Source organism: Phocoena sinus, chromosome 5, assembly GCF_008692025.1.
Source record: "Phocoena sinus isolate mPhoSin1 chromosome 5, mPhoSin1.pri, whole genome shotgun sequence".
NCBI lineage: Eukaryota > Metazoa > Chordata > Mammalia > Artiodactyla > Phocoenidae > Phocoena > Phocoena sinus.
Window position 1 is genome coordinate 14,164,416 of NC_045767.1, and position 22,109 is coordinate 14,186,524.

General features: G+C 38.4%; 2 protein-coding genes across 6 annotated transcripts in view; one reads left to right on the top strand and one right to left on the bottom strand.

Moving 5' to 3' along the window:
• ABHD18 (abhydrolase domain containing 18) overlaps positions 1–13,239 on the bottom strand; it is a 35,129-nt gene extending 21,890 nt beyond the window's left edge. The window contains exons 1-3 of one of the 3 annotated variants that reach the window (XR_004349926.1): positions 12,967–13,239; positions 3,670–3,778; positions 2,951–3,035 (exon numbers count right to left, since the gene is read on the bottom strand). Coding sequence is in view for 2 of the 3 variants with exons in the window: in XM_032632139.1 (XP_032488030.1) it covers positions 2,951–3,035; positions 3,670–3,761 (177 nt within the window). In the remaining variant the exon portion in view is untranslated. The remainder of the gene's footprint in view (positions 1–2,950; positions 3,036–3,669; positions 3,779–12,966) is intronic. The other 2 variants (XM_032632139.1, XM_032632140.1) reach the window with 2 other exon arrangements.
• Positions 13,240–13,325: 86 nt separating this feature from the next.
• MFSD8 (major facilitator superfamily domain containing 8) overlaps positions 13,326–22,109 on the top strand; it is a 39,489-nt gene continuing 30,705 nt past the window's right edge. For all 3 annotated transcript variants that reach the window (XM_032632135.1, XM_032632136.1, XM_032632137.1), the window contains exons 1-2: positions 13,326–13,519; positions 20,522–20,613. In XM_032632135.1, coding sequence (XP_032488026.1) covers positions 13,455–13,519; positions 20,522–20,613 — 157 coding nt within the window. In that variant the 5' untranslated portion in view covers positions 13,326–13,454. The remainder of the gene's footprint in view (positions 13,520–20,521; positions 20,614–22,109) is intronic.

A 22,109-nucleotide genomic window follows, 5' to 3' on the forward strand; every position in this document is an offset into this window, starting at 1 on the left:
CAGTGTCAGGCTGTGCTGATCATACTGTGCCTTACAATACCCATTGATATATGACTGAGATCGTTTTTACTTACCACTCTTCCTTTTCAAGTATTCCTGATCTGACTGTACTTCCCAAATATATATTTGAGTTCTTCCCAAAATAATTTTAGGATCCTTTTATGGACCTTGGCTCTAAACGGAATATTTTAATTAGGATTGCATTGCATTTTTTGAAAACGGTAAGGAGACCTAACGTGTATAATACGAAATTTTTAATCCAGGAAGTGTTTACATTTTGGTCATCTTTGTGCCTCCTACAGTTTTTGTTTTTGTTTTTTTTTTTTCTTTTGCCTTACGCGGGCCTCTCACTGTTGTGGCCTCTCCCGTTGCGGAGCACAGGCTCCGGACGCGCAGGCTCTGCGGCATGTGGGATCTTCGCGGACCTGGGCACGAACCCGCATCCCCTGCATCAGTAGGCGGACTCTCAACCACTGCGCCACCAGGCAAGCCCCCTCCTACAGTTTTAAAGTTTTCTTTTATCTATTTTAGAAGAATTATTTGACAAAGGAGGCAGCACAAACTAATGTGAAAGGGAATAATAATTCAACAAATAGTGTTGGGATAAATGGCAATTTGGTAAGAAAAAAACACTTTCAGAGCCATATATAAGACAGATTTTAAAATTAAGCAAGCTACAACTCAACACTAAAAAGAGGAATAACCCAATTAAAAATGGGCAAGGGTTTCACAGATATTTCTCAAAAGAAGATAAACAAATGGCCAATAAGTACATGAAAGGATGCTCAACATCACAGTCATTAGGGAAAGACATATCAAAATCACAATAAAATATACTTCACACCCACTAGGAAGGCTAGGGCAAGTAGAAATATTAGTAAGAACGTGGAGAAATTGAAAGCATTATACACTGCTTGTGGAAAAGTAAAATGGTGCACTTTGGAAAACAGTTGACAGTTTGTTAAAAATTTAAGCATACAGTTACCATGTGACTGAGCAATTCCACTCCTAGATATATACCCAAGGGAAGTGAAAAAAATATATCCACAAGAACACTAGTACATGAATATTCATAGCATTATTATTCATAACAGTTAAAAAACAGAAACAACTCGGGACTTCCCTAGTGGTCCAGTGGTAAAGACTCTGCCTTCCAATGCAGGGGACGTAGATTCGATCCCTGGTCAGGGAACTAAGATCCCACATGCCGCAGGGCAACTAAACCTGTGCGCCCACAACTACTGAGCTTGCACACCTCAACTAGAGAGAAGCCCGGGTGCCGCAAACTACAGAGCCCACGCACTCTGGAGCCACAACTACAGAGCCCACGCGCCCTGGAGCCTGCGTGCCACAACTAGAGAAGAGAAAACCCGCATGCCACAACTAGAGAGAAGCCCTCATGCCACAACAAAAGATCCCACATGCCTCAACGAAGATCCAATGTGCCGCAACTAAGACCCAATGGAGCCAAAAAAAAAAGCAGAAACTCAAATGCCCATCAACTGAATAATGGATAAACAAAATGTTGTACATATACACAATGGGATATTATTTAGCCATAAAAAAGAATGAAGCGAAAAAAAAAAAAAAAAAGAATGAAGCGGTGGTACATGGTACAACATGGATGAACCTTAAAATTTTGCTAAATGAAATAAGCCAGAAACAAAAGGCCACATGTTGGATGATTCCATTTATATGTAATGTCCAGAATGGGTGAATCCACAGAGACAACAGATGAGTGATTATCAGAAGGTGGGAGGCTGGGGAAGTGGGAGGTGACAGCTAATGGGTACAGGGTTTCTTCTGGGGGCAATAAAAATGTTCTGGAATTAGATAGTGATAGTTGCACATCTTGGGAATGTAATAATAAAAAACAACAACACTGAATTGTACATTTTAAAAGGGTAATTTTTCTGTATTTGAATTATATCTCAATCTTTAAAAACTGAGAGTGAGAGAGCAAGAGAGAGAAGGTGGGGGAGAAGAAGGTTATCTGTAAGAAAGCATTCTAAAATCCTAACAGTAATTCCTCCTTGGGAGGAAAATGGAATTAGGAGGTGGAAAGTGGCATAAATTAGAGTTTTGATCTTTACTTGGTATGTTTTAAATTTGTTCAAGCCTATGATTTTTTAATAGGAAAAAAACAGAGAAAATGGAAATATTTAGCAAAATTTGAGGGAGAAATGTTCTAAATCCAGAAGATACAAAAGGAACAGCTATGTGGTATAGAGGAGGGATTTCCAATTTATAAGATCCTGTTTTTAGCAGTGAAAGTCTTTTGAAAAATGAAATCTGCTAAAGGCATCCAATATATAAAAGCGACGAAAGTAGAGTTACTGTGGTTGAAGGCCATGAGGGATGCGAAGCCTACCCAGCTGCAGGCCCTCCCCTACAGCGCTTCAAGTATCCAATTACATAAGCCTAGAAGTGTTTTACAGGAAAACATGGCTGCTTAAAAACAAAATTATTTCAAATATATTTTCTCATATTCTCTAATTTTATAGCATTTTCTTTCTACCCTTCTCTCAGCAATTAACTATATCCCATAACATTTCCCTGATGTTATTTAACAGTTGTTTTGCTAGTAACTTCTCATGTGCTGATTCTCTCAGTAGAGTACTTCCCTGTATTACTTGTAATTCTTCTGAATGTTGAATAATTTAACTCTCTTGAGCCTAAAGATAAAAGATGAGGCTCAAAAAGATCCATCCCTAAATATTTTCTTGTATTTAGTTAAGTATTAAATATATGCTCCCATATAAACATGTATATAGTTACTATAAGCATTCAGTTAGGGTACATAACAGCATTTTAAAAATATTAAATGAAAAATCTATATTGTACTCATGTTTTAGAGTTTATTGTTATTATACTCCAACATTCAGCCCACTCTTGCCACACAGTATATAAAACCTGAATTTCTATAATTGCATTTCTTTCATCTGAATACCTTATCGATGTATATTGGATAATCACTTGAAACCAGATTCTGACATCTTTCTCGATTTCCAATAATCTTTCTGAATTCAAAGAGTCTATTATGGGAAGGGGGGAAAAAAAGAAAAAACTTCAGTATTCCCATTATATTGAGACTGATGAAAAGTAATTAAAAATTAGCAAGTCCAGTTCATAAACTATGTTAAAATTTAATTTTAATAATTAAAGAAAAAATTAGGCTTTGGTTTTTTTCAAGCTTGACATTTTGTCTCAGAAAAAACATGAGAAATATCATTGCTCCAAAAGTAATTAACATATTCAAGACTCAAAATTAAAGGCACAAATCCCTAAAATTATTTTTCACAAGTTCAAATACTTCCATGAGCTACACTATATCACAGTTTTACAGTCATTACAAATTCAAGTTACCCAAGAAAGTTTAGTCCCTGAAATCTGTAATGGATAAAAAATTACCAAAGTTAAAAATCTATGTCTGAGAGCTCTTTATTTTTAAGTCTGAATTACTTTTAAAATAGTTCAATTTATGATTATATGGGTTAAAACTTAAGAGCAATAATTAGATAAAAGAGAAAAGGAAATAATTTCTTTTTTATATAGTTAATGCTTAATTTACCAATCACTTTATGTTTAAAGGACTTTGTAACTGAAATGAAGTTTCAAATGTTTACTAAAACAACAAATTTAGAAGAGGCATTCAGAAAAAATGCTTACCTTTTGAGATCCTCTGGCCTTCCCCATCCTCTGATAAAAAGTTTTGTAAGGAGAAGTCTCCGATATAGAATATCTAACTTGCTCACACCCATTAGTAGCAAACAAACATCTATAAAACAAAAATTTAAATGACTTTAAAACATTTTATTTTACTCGGCAGGTCAACTTTTAACCACCTCTACAAATATCAGGTAAAAATTAAACATTGACCTACTCTCTTGGCAACTTTTAAATACACAACACAGTATTGTTAACTATAGTTACCATGCTGTACATTATATCCCCACGACTTATTTATCTTAGAGATCTTAAAAGTACTCATTACAAGAAAAAAAACTGTAACTATGTGAGGTGATGGATGTTAACTAAACTTATTGTGGTAAACACATCACAGTATATACATATATCAGGTCATTATGTGGTATACTTTAAAATAATACAACATTATCAATTATATCTCAATAAAACTGGGGGAAAATTTTAAAATGAGATTAAACTAGAACTTTGAATGTATTCTCTTGGAAATAAGATACAAGATACAGGAAAAAGAACTCGGATAAAAGTAGAGAAGAAGTAGAGCCCTGAGCTACAGTAAACTCTGAATTCCTCTAGGGCAGGACCTTCCCATCCTCAGTACAGTGACTGACAGTAAATATTCAATATTTGTTGAATAGGAGTGGCTAATACCTATGTAGTACTATTTTATCTGCCAGGCACCATTTAAAAACTACACACACACACACACACACACACACACACACACACACACACACACGTACGTTCTTGCTTAAACCTCCCAACAATCTTATGAAGATATAGTACCCCAAGACAAGGAAACTGAGGCACAGAGAGGATATGATTTACTTAAGGTCACACAACAAGTGGGGGGCAGACCTAAGACTGAACCTCAGGCACATGGCTGAAGATCTGCTATACTACACTGCCTGTCTTCTACTCTACAGTGCATGAAAAGTAGTAATTAATCAGTGCTACTACTTATGTACCACTTATCTACCTTTCCCAAACATTTCTAAAGTTTTAAAAAAATATCTGCCTCTGTCTTTTCAAACTGAATGGTGTAGTTTTGATTTCCAGGCAAAACCTGATTCAGGTTCAGGGTTTATTCTACTTAGAAAAATGGAAAATGGAAATTTGCAGCTCCATCAGTGAGCTTTAATAAGGGCTTATCTATTACTTTGAATGCTTTTTGGGGAACCACCATTTATGTCATATTTTTACTCTTTGATTTGTAACAAACTACAACTTTAACTTAATGCTCTTCTTTGTTTGCATAAGTGTACGATCTAATCCACCATCAATCGGACTGGCACTTTATTATTTTTATGACTGGACCAGCAAAACCAAATCATTCATACTGCCTCTTACGATTCTCAGGACCAAGAATAAACATTTACTCGATAATATACTTGTCAGGCCAGCGGTCCTCAACCTTTTTGGCACCAGCGACCGGGTTCGTGGAAGAGAGTTTCTCCACACACGGACAGCGGGAGAAATGGTTCAGGTGGTACTGTGAGCGATGGGGAGCGGCAGATGAAGCTTTGCTCACTGGCCCGCCGCTCACCTCCTGCTGTGCGGCCTGGTTCCTAACAGGCTTCAGACCAGTACCGGTTCGCAGCCCAGGGGTTGGGGACCCCTGTGTTAGGCAATACAATCAGTAGCCAGAGTATAGTATCTAGTATTTTTAAAAACTGCCCACCTCTCTTTTTCCCCAATTTCCACGTGTTATTCATTTTTTATTCTTGATTAAATTTGCTTCTTGCATAATAATGCTAGGAAAAAACCCATAACGCATATCCAGCTCTGTTTATTACACTATTCATATCTACTACTATAAATAAACTGGTATTCTGATTACTAGATTCCTATGAATTATCATTAATCAGTTCACCATAGCTCAGCCATTATTGGATGGCCTAAATGTAAGTTTCTGAATTTTTAAGAATGAGTATTACTTTTTTCATTCATGCAACAGTATTTATTAAGTGCTTACTATATGCCAAGATTTATTTTAGGTCCTGTGCTACAAGATGATCAAGGCACGTTCTTCCTCTCATGGATCTTATACTTCAGGGAAAGAAAACAAATTATTTTTAGGAAAAAAGTAAGCAAGACTAGATGATGACAACATTATTATCATAATATAACAAGACAACATGATAAAGACCAGAGGGCTCCTCTGATGGTCAAAAAAAGCCTCACTTAACCAAAGAGGTAACATTTAAACCAAGACCTACATGACAAAAAAGAGCTGCCAAATCTTTAAACTGCAAATCTCATAAAAATCATATAAGTTCTGAAGTCTATTCATGTACTATGTTCCAACGAAATTTGTTAAAAACTATCTAGTTAGTGAATAAAGCACAGGAACAGATAATTTATACAAGACGAAAGGCAAGTGACATTGATCACATATTCTCTTCTTCATTTTCTAGTTAAAAAATGTTCACTGTATGGGCTTCCCTGGTGGCGCAGTGGTTGAGTCTGCCTGCCGATGTAGGGGACACAGGTTCGTGCCCCGGTCCGGGAAGATCCCACATGCCACAGAGCGGCTGGGCCCGTGAGCCGTGGCCGCTGAGTCTGAGCGTTGCGGAGCCTGTGCTCCGCAACGGGAGAGGCCACAACAGTGAGAGGCCCGCATACTGCAGGAAAAAAAAAAATACAGAGTAAAGCTAAAAAGTCTCTCTTCATTTCTGCTAAGCTTCCTCTCTTTCCAAAAGGTAACTGCTGTTAATGCTGTACTCTTGTGACCCCTTGTTCTATCCATTTATATACATACACATATTTTAGGGATTTTGGTGTGTGTGCGGTTTTTTTAGCGATTTTATTTTTTAAAAGATTTATTTATTTTTGGCTGTGTTGGCTCTTATTTGCGGCACGCGGGATCTTTGTTGAAGCGTGCAGGGTCTTCATTGTGGTGTGCGGGTTTCTCTCTAGTTGCAGCATGCGGGTTTGGGGTTTTCTCTTCTCTAGTTGTGGCGCGCAGGTTCCAGGGCACGTGGGTTCTGTAGTTTGCAGCATGCAAGCTTTAGTTGAGGTGCGCGAGCTCAGTAGTTGTGGCACCTGGGCTTAGTTGCCCTGAGGCATGTGGGATCTTAGTTCCCTGACCAGGGATCGAACCCACGCCCCCTGCATTGCAAGGCGGATTCTTTACCACTGGACCACCAGGGAAGTCCTGGTGTGTTTCTTTAAACACAGAAGAGATCAACTACAGTATTTGTATTTTTTGACATTTCTTCCTCACCCTGATTATTTATAAATATCTGCAAAGCTCTTTCAATTACAGGATATACAGGCCTACCTCATTTTTTCTATTAATGGGTGAGTTTAACCTATTTATATTTTTTGTTATTATGATAATTTTTCTTTTTTTTTGTTTTATTGACTTCAGTTTTTTTATCATTCATATTTGTTTTACATTTGAGTGTATGTACATTTGAAAATGATACATTTAAGATGCAATATATCATAACAGCTAAAAGCATATACTCTAGAGGCAAACTCCCTTGGTTGAATCCTTTACTATGTGACTTTGAGCAAGTCACTTATCCTTTCTGTAATCCATCTGTAAAACAGGGATAATGACAGTACTTACCTCAGATTGGTATGAGAAATAAATGAGTTACTATACTTGAAGCACTTAAACAGCACTTTGCAAATTTAAGTGCTATACTTACTAATAATAGCAACATTATTATTGATTATCCTTATAACTCTATTTAATACTCAAACCTGTATTTCCATGTTCTATATAATATTTATTAACTCCTGGTGATAACTAATGAGATATATTTGATCCCTTCTCCCCACCACCCAATTTTAGTTGATATTTTTTTACTGCTTATCTTTATAACTTTAAGTATACTAATATCTCTAATCCTTAAATGATAGCTCTATAACTGATTGTGAAAGCTGAGGAAATCTGTGTACTTTTTTTTTTTAAGAAGAAAAATTTTATTTCAAACAGGTTCAGTGGTATGTGTGCTACAGCAAAGGCTGATTGTAGCAGTTTCCTTTCAAACCTGCACTGATGTATAAATTAGACATTATTTGGGAATGATTAATTTCTGGTAAAATGTAGATTCAATCTAACATTACACCAATTTTTACATTTATTGTAGACCCTATTTTAGTACTAGAGGTTAAATTTTCATCACCAAAAAATGAGAATATCCTTACAGCTACTCCTAAGGTAATGAGCTATGAAATTAATTCCTCACTATTGCTTTGAAAATATACCCCTAGGTTGTTAAGAGAAATTCCGACTTCATCCAAATCTGTTATTTAATTCTTCAGTCATCATCTACTGTTGGCTTGATTGTCACTCCTCTTCTTATTTGACCCCCACCAATTAAACGCCAGTGTTTCTTAACTCTTCGGCTAAGGGCAATTTTTTCTCCTGCTTCTGTGCACACAGGATTAGTCAAAACGATTTTGCCCAAATCAGCCTTGACTGCACTAACTCTTCCTTCTGTCGACAGGGATCCTATGTTCACCATAAGTACTTCATTCTTAGACAGCTTTTGCACTTTTGCTGCTTTCTTGTCTCCTTCAGTGAGTACACCTAGAAGGCGTCTAAGCAGGAAATAGGAAATTTCCAATTCTGTGAAGACCTCAGGTAAAGCTCCAACTGCACCAAGTACCTGCCCCACCATTTCGTCAGCCTGGCACAAAGCGTGATCAATATATTTTTTTTTTTTTGTGGTACGTGGGCCCCTCACTGCTGTGGCCTCTCCCGCCGCAGAGCACAGGCTCCGGACGCGCTGGGCTCACGGGCCCAGCCACTCCGCGTCATGTGGGATCCTCCCGGACCGGGGCACAAACCCATGTCCGCTGCATTGGCAGGCGGACTCTCAACCACTGCGCCACCAGGGAAGCCCTACTTAGTTCTTCTGAGTTGTTCTAGCAAATTATTGATCCAAGGAGGTTACAGGAAGCCCCAAATCTGTAGCCAAGTCAGTCAAAATCTGGCTGGCATCAGAAGCAATGGCATCTGGAGAACTGAAACTTTAACTGGTGGGATCTGCACTGACTCCTGTAGTGTTAATCTATGGGTGATTAATATCACCCATAGATTAACTCAATAGAGTTCAATTGAGTATACCCAGCTGTGGTAGAAATGGAACAGTTTATTCTTTACCCAAATAGCAAAATTCTGAATCAGTGTTCTGTATTTCAAATAAGAGACCAACTCTTTTTATATATTAAGATATGCAACTCTATTCAGGGGGGGTTCTAGAGCATAAGGAAAAATTCCGAGTGATGAATGATGATTTTAATTTTTTACTCTTTGTGAAACTGTGCAACTCAGATTGGGACTTGAACCCATGGGCCAGGGCTTGAACCCAGCCAAAACCCAGACTGGGACTCGAACCCACAGTCTTTTAACTGAGATCACACACCTGGTCTCAGGACTTAATGAAGCTCAGGTTCTTGATGTCTCATTGCAGAAAGAATTCAGGGAGAGACAAAGTGAAAGGTAAAAAGTGGATTTATTTAGAGAGAAACACAATCCACAGAGTGTGGGCCATCTCAGAAGGTGAGAAAGGCACCAGGGTATGGGGTTGTCAGTTTTTATAAGGGTAGGTAATTCCTTAGGCTAGTGAGTGGGAGGAGTATTCCAGCTATTTTGGGGAAGGGGTGGGGATTTCCAGAAAGTGGGCCCCTACCTACTTTTTGACCTTTATGGTCGGCCTTGGAACTGTCATGGTGCCTGTGGGTGTGTCATTTAGCTTGCTGATGTGTAAAATGAGCGTATCCTAAGGCTTAAGGTCTAGTGGAAGTCGACTAGTCTGCCATCTTGGACCTATTTGGTTCTAATCAGTTTATGTCATGTCCTCAGGCTCTGTCATTCTTTTAAAGGTTGTGCTCTGCCCCCTTCCCTCCTGTTTCACTTGGGTCTTTCTGGAATTGTTCAAAAAATAGCACTGATACATTTTCATGTACATTTATTAAACTGCAGGAGAACAATGGCATGTCATTACAACATAGGACTTCATTATCTTTTGCAAGTATTATAGACTACTTATTTTCTCTACAGTGGTAGGAAAAGAATGGGGGGCTAATATCTTCCCTTGTAACATCCACGGCTTCAAAAGCAATATGCATATTCCATGTTAGTGTAAAAAACAACAAAATCCCAACACTCATGTTTTACAGTAAGAAGAAAAGTACTAAACTATTCATGAGACAACCCATTTTTCTACACAGTATTCTTCTGGGGTGGTAATAGATAAACAAGCTAAGACAAACATGCAAAAGTACAAAGTTGCCAGAGAACAGGAAAAGACCTGAGAAAAATGAACTCTTCAAGTATTTTGTAAAGTTCTATATTTATTAGGTGCCTAAATCGTTTAGGCATTTCTAATTTTCAAACCTATACTAGGAAAGATGCTGAATCACTTTAATTTCATGTAATATAGGCCATAAAAGTCAGCACTCCAAATCTAGAGCCAGCATTTTCCTTGCTACATTTACCTGACAGTAAACAACTGACCAATCATGAACAGAAAGCAAATCAAACACACACATAGCTTATGATAATCTTCGTTCTGGGTTACACGGATCTTCTTAAATTCCATTTCAGCCCCAAGAATGATATATAATACCAGGTTTTCTGGGATGCTCTAAACATGTAGGTCTTTCTAGGCAGGGCTAACTACTATCCAGTGCCACCATGAACAGATTATAATCCAAGCCCAGGGTAAAGATAACTCCAATATACCAAGAGGGAGCCCCATCTGGAGCCACATCAGATACTTTTTAAAGTCCCCACATTAAGCTGAACTGGCACCAGTGAGCTTCTGCAGAAACAGGACCCACTTTTGCAGTGTGTATCAAGCCAAACTGACACAATTGTCATCTATACTTTTATATAGACAATGCAAAAAAGAAAAACAAAGTGAAACAAATATAGAAGTTCTAGTATAGTGCCAAGGAATGAAAAGTCTTTCTTGGAAATTAGCTCTATTGCTAAAATGACACTCAATGTCTATTTATGCCATCTAGTACTTTTATCGCCTATCACTCAAGTACTTAAGCATTTAAGTGCAACACTAATTGTTTCTGGACTTTTATCCTCATATAGTTGATACATATCTCAAAGGCATATATGAAATTAAAAAAATACCACCATGTACAAGAACTTTACTCCACAAAAATGCAGACCTAATTTTTATCTTATAACTTCACTTTTAAATCACTTATTTTCAATGCAAGTTTAAGTAGCAACTTACATTAGGGTTTAGATACACCGATATCCACTATTAAAATCTATTACCCTACCTCAACAAATTTAATTCCTTTCCATCTTAATTTGGAGAAGAATAAGAAAACAGGAACTTTGTTTATTTGTTTGGAGAGGTATCTATTCTAGCTGTCTATCTATCTATTCTATTCTAAGCAGTCATCTAAGGAAATACCACAGGTGGACTGTCTCATATGCTTATGTGAAACATTTAGCAAATAATCGAATCTCTTTTCAAATTTAGTTCTTCTTTTCCATGGGCTTTAAAAGAAATAATTAGGTTTTTAAACAAATTTTTTTAATGTTTACTGTGGATGTTGTATGTTTCTAAGAAATGATTTGTTCCTTTTTTTTTATTGGTACAATACACAGAGCTTATTTAGATTTCACCAGTTGTACATGCATTCATCCCATGTACTTCTGCCATCTGAAGTCATCACTTGGAGGCAACAATGGAAAATAGCAGTGTCAGAAGACCTGGGTTCTTCACGAGCAGTGTGAAAGTGGCTTGAATAAGCCACATTAAACTATAAAGGGGGAATAATAGCTGGCCTAATACATAATAGCAAATTATTTCATTTATATAAAAATTGATTACTTGTTTTGAAATATTTTAAGAGATACGGGGAAAGAATGTTGACATTCTTTTCATAGGAAGGCTGGTGGTGAAAAGCACAGGCTTTACAGTCAGGAGTCCTGTGTTTCTTAGATTCTAGCTCTGTTGCTAATTGGAGGTGTGACCCTAGGCACATTACTTAATCTCCATACTTTCAATTTCCTTGTATGCTTGAGACAATCCCACCTCAGAGGATTGTTGTAGGGATGAAATGAGGTAATTCAATAAGTGTTCATTCAACATATATTTATTTAGTAACCATTCTGCTTGGTGCAATACTGGTTAAAAGTTCCTTTACCAAATATACATATATATATATGCCATACTCTGTGCTAGACTCCAGAGATTAAAAAGAAGCTGAAGATACAGTAAAGCAACATTATGACAAAAAAATACTAATTTTACCCATGTACCTTCTTGGAAACAATCACAGGAATCTGATATGCTTTTGTGAGCTGTTACAAACAAATTTGCAAGACTGAATCCAAGTATACAATGTCAGGTCTGGATTCAGAAGATAATTCTGAACTAGTAGAAAACACACTTCAAGTTTAGCTGTTCACCAGTGGAATGTGTCAAACAGGATACACACAAGGTCACAAACAAGACAAAGATCAGAGTGATGTCATATACCATACAACATATAACCAGTATAGTGCCTGGCATAGGATAAGTGCTCCTAAATATTGATCGAAAACAACTGAATTTGAGTCTCAACTGATACTTTCACACTGAGTGATTCTGGGTAAGTTATTAACTTTTCTAAGCCTTAGTTCTCTGTAAAATAGAAACGTGTCTGCTTTACCTGTCATAGGACAGTTGTGATCAAATGAAATCACATAAGAATGTATCTAGTGCTAATAAAACAGTAATTGTGACACACATGACTACTGCTACCAATTAGCTTACAAGCCTGCTTGTAGGGGTAAGACGTTAATATGTAAGCACCAGGAAAGGAGCAGCACCAAGATCTACTGAAAACAAACAAAAACAACCCAGAACATATTTTCTAAAAATGTCATTTTCCTTGTGATGAAAAGATCTGGTCATTGTCAAACTGGTGCTGTGGCTTTTCTAACCCCCAGGTTACAGCAGCAGGCTCTGCTGAGTGGCATCTTGCACGGCGGAAGCTCTCAGTCCACGCAAGCGGCGGTGGGTTCGAATTTGAGGATCATCTTCATCCCAGGTCCTAATAAGGCACTACGGGTAAGGTGCCTTTGTAGTTAGCCGAGCAAGAAAACCACAGCGCGTAGCCACCTCCACCTTCCACAGGGAGAAGGGACAGCCCGCCTGCCCACCTCACTCGGCCCGGGACCCCCGCATCTCCCGCCAAGCCTTGCGCTCTCAGTCCTGCCTACTGGCACGTAGGCAAGCGCGGCAAGAGGCTTGGGAAGCGCGGCTGGGACCGTCTACTTACTCAGTGGCCGCTTGGTGGGCGCCTGCTGTCCAGCTGGCCAAGACTCCGAACACCGCGGCTCTCTAGCCTGTCGGGACTCGTCTCCTTTCTGAGCCCCAAACGCAGCTACAGCAGCCTCTCCAGGAACTGAGAAGCGACGGCGAGCTGACAGGAAAGCTGGGGAGGAGGACGAACCCTGGGCGGGGTGGCTGTTTGGACACGCCCCTGAACCCTCCCCGGCTCTTCCGCGCCTTGTTCCTGGAGGCGGAGAGGCGAGTACCCTGGAGGAGGATAAGGACTTAGGGCCCCGCCCTTAACACTCATCATCCTCTCGGCACCGCCCCTCCTCCCGCGGGCCCCCGCCTCTGACCTGGGGTGCTCCGCCCACTCTGGTCTCTGGGCGTGCACGCGCACTTGCTGGCCTGTTTTGACAGCTTCAGGCCGCCTGGAATGGGAGGGAGCAGGAGGTATCGCGAGAGTTGGCCCCAAGCCTTGTGGGAGCAGTAATTATGGCGAGCTTGGGAGCAGAGGCTGAGCAGGAGCCGCTCTTAGGCCACAGCATACCCGGAAGCAGGTGAGCGGATGTTGGGAGAAGGCCTTCTGACCCTCTTGCGCTATTGGGACTGGTCCCTTTCCCTGCATCAGGCTTTGTGGGCCGAAGGAGGGGTGTCAGGGTGGCGGGAGCCGGCGGCAGGTTGCGCGAGACTTGGAGATGCGCTTTCACTTCCGCGGGGCGCCCTGAGCCGGCGGGTTCTGTTGAAAGTGTTGAAGAAACGGAAATTGCCTCTTGTACCTTTACACCAACACTGATGCAGCAACCAAGCCTCTGCGTTTGGCCCTTTACAGAACTGATTATACGTTTCACACAGTTTTATTCGAGACTTGAATGTACCGGTCTCAGTATTCACTTAACTAATTGCCTGATAACTTCTTGATACTTTTTTGCAAGTAAACCTAAGATGAGCTCCCCTTTGTCCTATGTCAAATGTATAAATAAAGACTAATTTTTAAGCATTTAAGGGATGAAGTGTATTTTGCCCCTTATTATTCTGGTTATTTTGACCCTGGAGTTGTTAGTTTGTTTCTTACTCTGCAGTTATGTATTTAAACCTTTAGGAAAACGAAGTTAAGTATTATTTTAAACATATATAATTATTACAGTAAATTAACTAAATTCCCAGGTAAACTTCAGCTGTCTGTGACAGCTGTATATATGTGGAGATATGTCAGTCCCAACATCCCAATTCATCCCACTGCCTCCCCAACCATAAGTTTGTTCTCTACATCTGAGACTCTATTTCTGCTTTGCAAATAGGTTCATCTCTACCATTTTTCTAGATTCCACATATAAGTGATATCATGATATTTGTTTTTCTCTTTCTGACTTACTTCACTCTGTATGACAATCTCTAGATCTGTCCACGTCTCTGCAAGTGGTACTGTTTCCTTCTTTTTATGGCTGAGTAATATTCCATTGTATATATGTTCCACGTCTTCTTTATCCTTTTCTCTGTCGATGGACATTGAGGTTGCTTCCATGTCCTGGCTGTTGTAAATAGTGCTGCAGTGAACATCGGGGTGCATGCATCATTTCGAATTATGGTTTTCTCTGGATGTATGCCTAGGAGTGGGATTTATGGATCATGTAATAGCTCTATTTTTAGTTTTTTAAGGAACCTCCATACTGTTCTCCATAGTGGCTGTACCAATTTACATTCCCACCAACTGTGTAGGAGGGTTCTCTTTTCTCCACACTCTCTCCAGCATTTATCGTTTGTAGAATTTTTGTTCATGGCCATTCTGACCAGTGTGAGGTGATACCTCATTGTAGTTTCTCTAATAATTAATGATGTTGACCATCTTTTCATGTATTTTTTGGCCATCTGTATGCTTTCTTTGGAGAAATGTCTGTTTAGGTCTTCTGCCCAGGTTTTGATTGGGGTGTTTGTGGGTTTTTTTGATATTGAGCTGCATGTGCAGTTGGTATATTTTGGAGATTATTCCCTTGTCAGATGCTTCGTTTGCAAATATTTTCTCCCATTCTGAGGGCTGTCTTTTCATTTTGTTTATGGTTTCTTTTGTTGTGCAAAAGCTTTTAAGTTTAATTAGGTCTCATTTGTTTATTTTTGTTTTTATTTTCATTACTCTAGGAGATGGTAGAAAAAGATCTTCCTGTGATTTACGTCAGAGAGTATTCTGCCTATATTTTCCTCTAAGAGTTTTATACAGTAGTATCCAACCTTACATTTAGGTCCTTAATCCTTTGAGTTTATTTCTGTGTATGAGCACCAAACCTTTTTTAAAAATCACTTTGTTTGAAACCCTTTGGAAAATGTATTTGTCAGGTCCCTGCTTTACTAAATGGAATATATGGAATGTAATTTTGTTTACATTTTATCTTGAGATCATTAAAATTAATGTCACTGCTGAAATATATTGTGATAAGAGTGACATCCTCCGGGCCTAATAAAGCATTTGGGACTATGTGCTGCTATACTGATTTGTTCTACAGTGCTATACTTTTCACATCTATTTTTCATTTTTCAGCCTATTCTGTTTCTGGCAGACTATTCCTCATCATGTTTTTGTTATCTGTTGGCAGCCTCTATTTTTGTTGCTGTCTGCAAACTTCTCCCAACTTTTCTTTGGGACTTCTAGTTTGCTGTGGCTTTGAAATCATGTATCTAAGCTTAATAGAATTGTAGGGAGTTAGAACATGGAAGCTCTGACCGAAAGCTAAAGGTCTCTCGTATTAATCAAGTGCATGAGCTTGAGTACATGGACTTTGTGATTTTTGGATTTCTCAGCATTGTTTTTGCTTCCTCCTAATTCTTGGTTGTTTTCCAGATAGATTTCAGGATCCTTGAGTTATGGTTAGATGTATTCTTATGGTACATTCTGTCACTTTGTCCAAATAAACCTACTTTAAAAGGGGATTTTTTTTCTTTCTCTTTTGTTCAAGTAATTGATGCTCATTAGGGTCCATTTAAATTCAGATGTTCTGCCTATCTGAATTTAATTTCTAGATTTAGCATTTTTAAAATAAAAAGGGAGTATTTTGAGAATAATTCAATAAGTGTACTGTCTTTAAAAACGTAGATTCCCTAGTAAAGGGAACATATGTAAAACTAACTGGCAAGCCCTGTTCACTTTGAGTAAATTGCAAAAAGATGAGCCTAGTTCACCACCAACCTCAGCCTTTCATCAAGTCCTCAGGAATCCCCACTGACCTTATCCATAGAATTTAAGAGACATGGGTTGGCAGACTTTTCCTGTAAAGGCCCATATGGTAAATATTTTAGGCTTTGCAGGCCAGGAGGCAAAATCAAAGTTATTATATAGATACTTAGATAACAAGAAAGAAAATAAATTTCCACAAAATTTTGTAGTAATGAAATTTAAAATGTAATAATAAATGAGTACAATTTTTTGTAATACAAGTCTAATAATGAATGTTATTGTTCATTGTCAATGTTATTGTCAAAGTTAATGTTTTCTGTCATGAAATTGATTACAAATATTCAACTGTAAAAACCGTTCTTAGCTCATGGGCTACACAAAAACATGTGGTAGGCCAGATTTGGCCTATTAGACTGTAGTTTGCTGATCCCTCTCTTAGAATATCCTAAAGTATTATAGGTGCTTAAAATTTTTCTTTGCAACGTTAGCCTAGTCTCTGTAAAACAAATATTACTAGAACTTATGGTTGTATACAAGATACTTTTATAGGACATTCTCAATTTATTTCTGTCTTTTAATTTCTATAACTTTTATACCATTACACTATTTTGTCAGTGACCACACACTGCTTTCTCTTATCCTCTTTCAATATGGGATCTTTTTTCTGTTCAGTAGTTCACAGATGTTCTCTCTGGTAAAAGTACAATTTTATTTTTCCCCTCAGTAAATCCATGTGTATTCCTCATAGTTTTTGAGTCGCAACTTTGATAAACATGCTATCATTTTTTTAAAAATTATTATTTATTTATTTATTTTATTTTTGGCTGTGTTGGGTCTTCGTTTCTGTGCGACGGCTTTCTCTAGTTGTGGCAAGCAGGGGCCACTCTTCATCGCGGTGCGCGGGCCTCTCACTATCGCGGCCTCTCTTGTTGCGGAGCACAGGCTCCAGACGCGCAGGCTCAGTAGTTGTGGCTCACGGGCCTAGTTGCTCCGTGGCATGTGGGATCTTCCCAGACCAGGGCTCGAACCCGTGTCCCCTGCATTAGCAGGCAGATTCTCAACCACTGCGCCACCAGGGAAGCCCCATGCTATCATTTGAGTTATAGTTTGTAATGAAAATTTTGGACAGGACAAAACCCTTTAGCATTGCAACTTTACTTGAAGGAGAATCTCAAATGGAGAACTAATACCAGAATACAGCAATGATAATAGAAAGGAATCAAAATGTTAAACAAATCACGTTGGAATGTAATAAAAATGGTAACTTGATTGAAGGACAGTTATATTCTCCTATGTTCCTACTATCTCCAACAAAGAAGAAAGATACATTTCTTCACCAAAGTTATACTTTTTTTTTTAATTTTTATTTTTTTTTGGCTGTGTTGGATCTTCATTGCTGTGCATGGGCTTTCTCTAGTTGTGGAGAGCGTGGGCTACTCTTCATTGCAGTGTGCAGGCTTCTTATTGCAGTGGCTTTTCTTGTTGCAGAGCATGGGCTTTAGGCACGCGGGCTTCAGTAGTTGCAGCATGCAGGCTCAGTAGTTGTGGCGCACGGGCTTAGTTGCTCCACGGCATGTGGGATCTTCCCGGACCAGGGATCGAACCTGTGTCCCCTTCATTGGCAGGCGGAGTCTTAACCACTGCACCACCAGGGAAACCTCCACAGGTTCGATCCCTGGCCTGGGAAGATCCCACATGCCGTGGAGCAACTAAGCCTGTGTGCCACAACTACTGAGCCTGAGCTCTAGAGCCCGCAAGCCACAACTACTGAGCCCATGTGCCATAACTACTGAAGCCTGCGTGCCTAGAGCCCGTGCTCCACAACAAGAGAAGCCACGACAATGAGAAGCCCGTGCACTGCAACAAAGAGTAACCCCCCCCACCGCAACTAGAGAAAGCCCGCACACAGCAACAAAGACCCAACACAGCCAAAAATAAATACATACATAAATAGATAAATAAATTTATTTTAAAAAAGAAGGAAAAGTAAAATTTTTATTTTGAAACATTTTAAATCCGTAGAAAAATTGAAAAAACAGTGCAATAAATACCTGATTACCCTGTCATTGTTAGCCTTCTCCACACTGCTCAAATCTTTCTACACACACACACACATACACACACACAACCACCCCTCTTTTGCCAGACTACCCAAAAGTAGGTTGCAGACATTATGGCACTTTATCCTAAACATTTTAGTCTGCAGCCTCCATCTCCCCAAAACATAGACATTCTTTTACACAGCTATGTCACTGTTACCAGAGCTAGAAATACACTACTAATTCAAAATATCATGTACTATACAGCCTATAGTCATATTTTTCCACCAGACAACAGAGTTAGCTTATCCTTTGCTGCTCTATAGCCTGCCATTGACTTTTCCTCCTTACTGATGTAACTTTGGTCTGGCATTCTCTTCCAGTACAGTCTTGTCTCATCCACTTTAAAAACCTGCTTGGGTGAGTATGTGCCTTCATCAATAATTTCTCAAAGCGTTTCAGGAAATTCCCAGGCAGCTACCGTATCTGCACTCGCTGCCTCGCCGCTTACTTTTACGTTGTGAAGGTTGGCTGTAGCATTGAACTGATGAAACCAGCCATGGCTGGCATTAAAAGATGCGCCCTTTGATTCTTCACCGTATTTCTTCTTCAAGTCTTCATAAAGTCTTTTGGCTTCCACTTGAATCAGCATTAATCTGAGTGGGACTCAACACTGATACTGATCCTGCATCTACACCCTGAGAACTTTCTCCATCTCCATCATTTTTCCACACTTCTTTGATATTATTGTCGACATCATTGGCACATCAGGCTTCATGTATTCCATGATCTCGTCCATGTTCTTAGAATCGTGCTGATGGTTGAACGATTAATGTTATAAGAATGAGCGACGTCAACCATCTTTTTGCCTCGCTCCACTCTCTCAATTATTTTCACTTCTGTTTCTGTCGTTATCACTTGGCACTTCTTAGCGGTACCAGACACATCACCGCTGCTTTTACGCTTGCTTCTGGACATCCTGGGCTTGAAATAAAGATACTGTTCTACTGTACTCTATACAGTACTGTACAGTAAAGTACACAAAAGCACAACCACTTTTAGAGGATGCACACATGTGACAATGTTTGCCAGACACGTGAACTAACTTATGTGATTGGACATGCGAATGCATATTCGCATCTTTGAAAGTTTGCAACTTGAAGGTTCGTGTGTAGGGGACTTCCTGTATCTGCATTATGTATTCCAAATTTCAATATATTGATTTGCAAATACGAGCATCTGGGGTTCTGCTATTTTTCAGGTACGCGACATTACAGTATTTTTGTGGAACAGCATATACAGTGTTAAGCACTTCATATATATTATATCAGGAACTGATATATCTGGCACATAATAGATCTAATAAATGTTATTTCTCTTCTTCATTCCCTCTCTAACATTGCCAGTCATGTCACATTTAAAAAAAACATAGTTTCTTTTTTGAAGACTAACAGTACTAAGTCTATTTTAGAAAATAATGTTGGAACATAAGATGGCATTTTGTCTGTTGTGCTTGTTTTAATTATTTGAAAACATATAATGCTTATATTAGGGTAAATTTGTTAACTCTTTTTGTGTGCATATGTGAAAATGTAATGGGTACACATGCTAATGTTATCACCTGACAGAGGTAGGCTACGTGGTTAACATACTTGCCCTTAATCCAGGTCAAGGGTGATAATGAAAGGTCAGTCCAGTCTGGAGGGGCCTTGGTCTCTCTTTGGTCCACTAACAGAGCTTGTCTGGTAACCTGTGTTGGAGCAAAGGCAAATGTTTCAGGAGGTTCCAGGGCTATGAATGTCTTAGGTCATATCAAACCTTCCTGGTGTCACTTTTATATTAATTTTGCTGAAAGTACCCAACTAAAATAGCTTCCTACAGCAAAGTTAATTTGCTGTCATCGAGTAGAGCATGTCATAATGATGAGAGTTATTATCGTTTAATAGTTACTAGTTGTATATCCCACCTGTAGGAGATCTAATGGTTGTAGCTAGTTTATTTTATTTATTTTGATATACTTTATTCATTTTGTCAGTTTAGCAAATTTAAACATGCTTGATTCATAAGTTTATAGCATGCCAACAATAGCAAAATAATTGGTTCACAAAATGTTTTGCCTTTTTAAGCTGCCTCATGTCTCCCAACTTCCTATGCACAGTGATCCATAAATATAATCCATGGAAATTAAAAGATATAATATTTATAGATGAATTAGTATAGTAAAAACCAATATTAGTAAACTATACCTCTGTCATATCATTTTCATGACTTTAGGAGAGAGAAAATAAAATTATGCCACAGAAAGATTTGCATGTACTGAGATAACTTTATACTACATTTTTCTTCTTTATACCTAGAGAATGGGATATTATAGAAACTGAGGAGCATTATAAGAGCCGATGGAGATCAATTAGGATTCTGTATCTTACTATGTTTCTTAGCAGTGTAGGTAAGTATTAGAAATTATACATAATTTTAAAAATTTAGATAAAATATCATATTTTAATGTCATTTAATTAAAAATTATTTTTTTATTATGGTAAAAACCACATAACATAAAATGTACCATCTTAACCATTTCTAAGATCAGAGTTGTTAAATATCTCTACATGGTTGTATAACCAATCTCCAGAACTTTTTTATCTTGCAAAATTGAAACTCTATACCCATTAAACAACAACTCATTTCCCCTTCCCTCAACCACCATTAACCATCATTTTGCTTTCTGTTTCTATGAACTTGGCTACTCTAGATAGTTCATATAAATGAAATCATACAGTATTTTTAATTTTGTGATTAATTTATTTCATTTAGCGTAATGTCCTCAAGGTTCATCCATGTTGTAGCATGTGTCAGAATTTCCTTCCTTTTTAAGGCTGAATAATAGTCTGTTGTATAAATTGTAGGAGAGGGAAAACTTTTCCTTTACTTTCTTAGGTTTTATAGCTAAGAAAGTAAAGGAAAGGTTTTTAATTTGGGGCCTGCAAATTAAACTGACAAAAGGCAGATCAACAGGAGAAAAGCATAAAAATTTATTTGATGTTAATATTTTTATGTGAGATACGGGGCTTCATAGAAAAGTGAAAACCCCAAAGAAAGGGTTAGACTCAGGGACTTATATACTATTTTAACAAGGGTCTCTAATTGTGGAGAGGTGACTAGACAAAGAAAAGGGGTTAGCTTTCTAGGGATGGTAAATTGTGGGAAAGTGACTAGGAAATACATGGGGGAAACTAATGGAGGATGAGGGTTATTTGAGTAAGGTTTGTTTGTGCAGACTCATCTCAGCATTGATGCTCCATCTGCAGTGATAAGAATATTTTCTTCTTCCTGGTACTGGAAGAGCACATTTCTCAGGGGAAATTTATGCCGAGTTTTTAGGCAGAAAGGGGGAAGACAGAAAGCCCTTCTGTGTCTGCTGTTCGTTAGTTGCCTTCAGCTCAAAATAATCAATATGCCAAAGCAGCATATTTTGGGGTAGAATGTTCTGGTCCCCTTCAGTATACCACATTTTGTTTATCCATTTATCGGTTGATGAACATTTGGGTTGATTCCATATCTTGTTTCTTACAAATAGCTGCTGTGAACATGGGTGTGCAAATATCTCTTTAACATCCTGCTTTCAGTTCTTTTGGGTATATATCCAGAAGTGGAATTGCTATATCATATGATAATTCTATTTTTAACTTTTTGAGGAACTGCTATACTTTTTTCCATAGCTGCTGCTGCATTTTACATTCTAATCAACAGTCAGGGTTCAGATTTTTCCACATCCTCACCAACTCTTATTTTATGTTTATTTGACAATAGTCATTCTAATCGGGTAGTAGCTTATTGTGACTTTGGTTTGTATCTCCTTACTCACTTACTCTCCTTACTCACGTTAGGCATCTTTTCACATGCATATTGACCATTTGTATATTTTCTTTGAAGAAATGTCTGTTC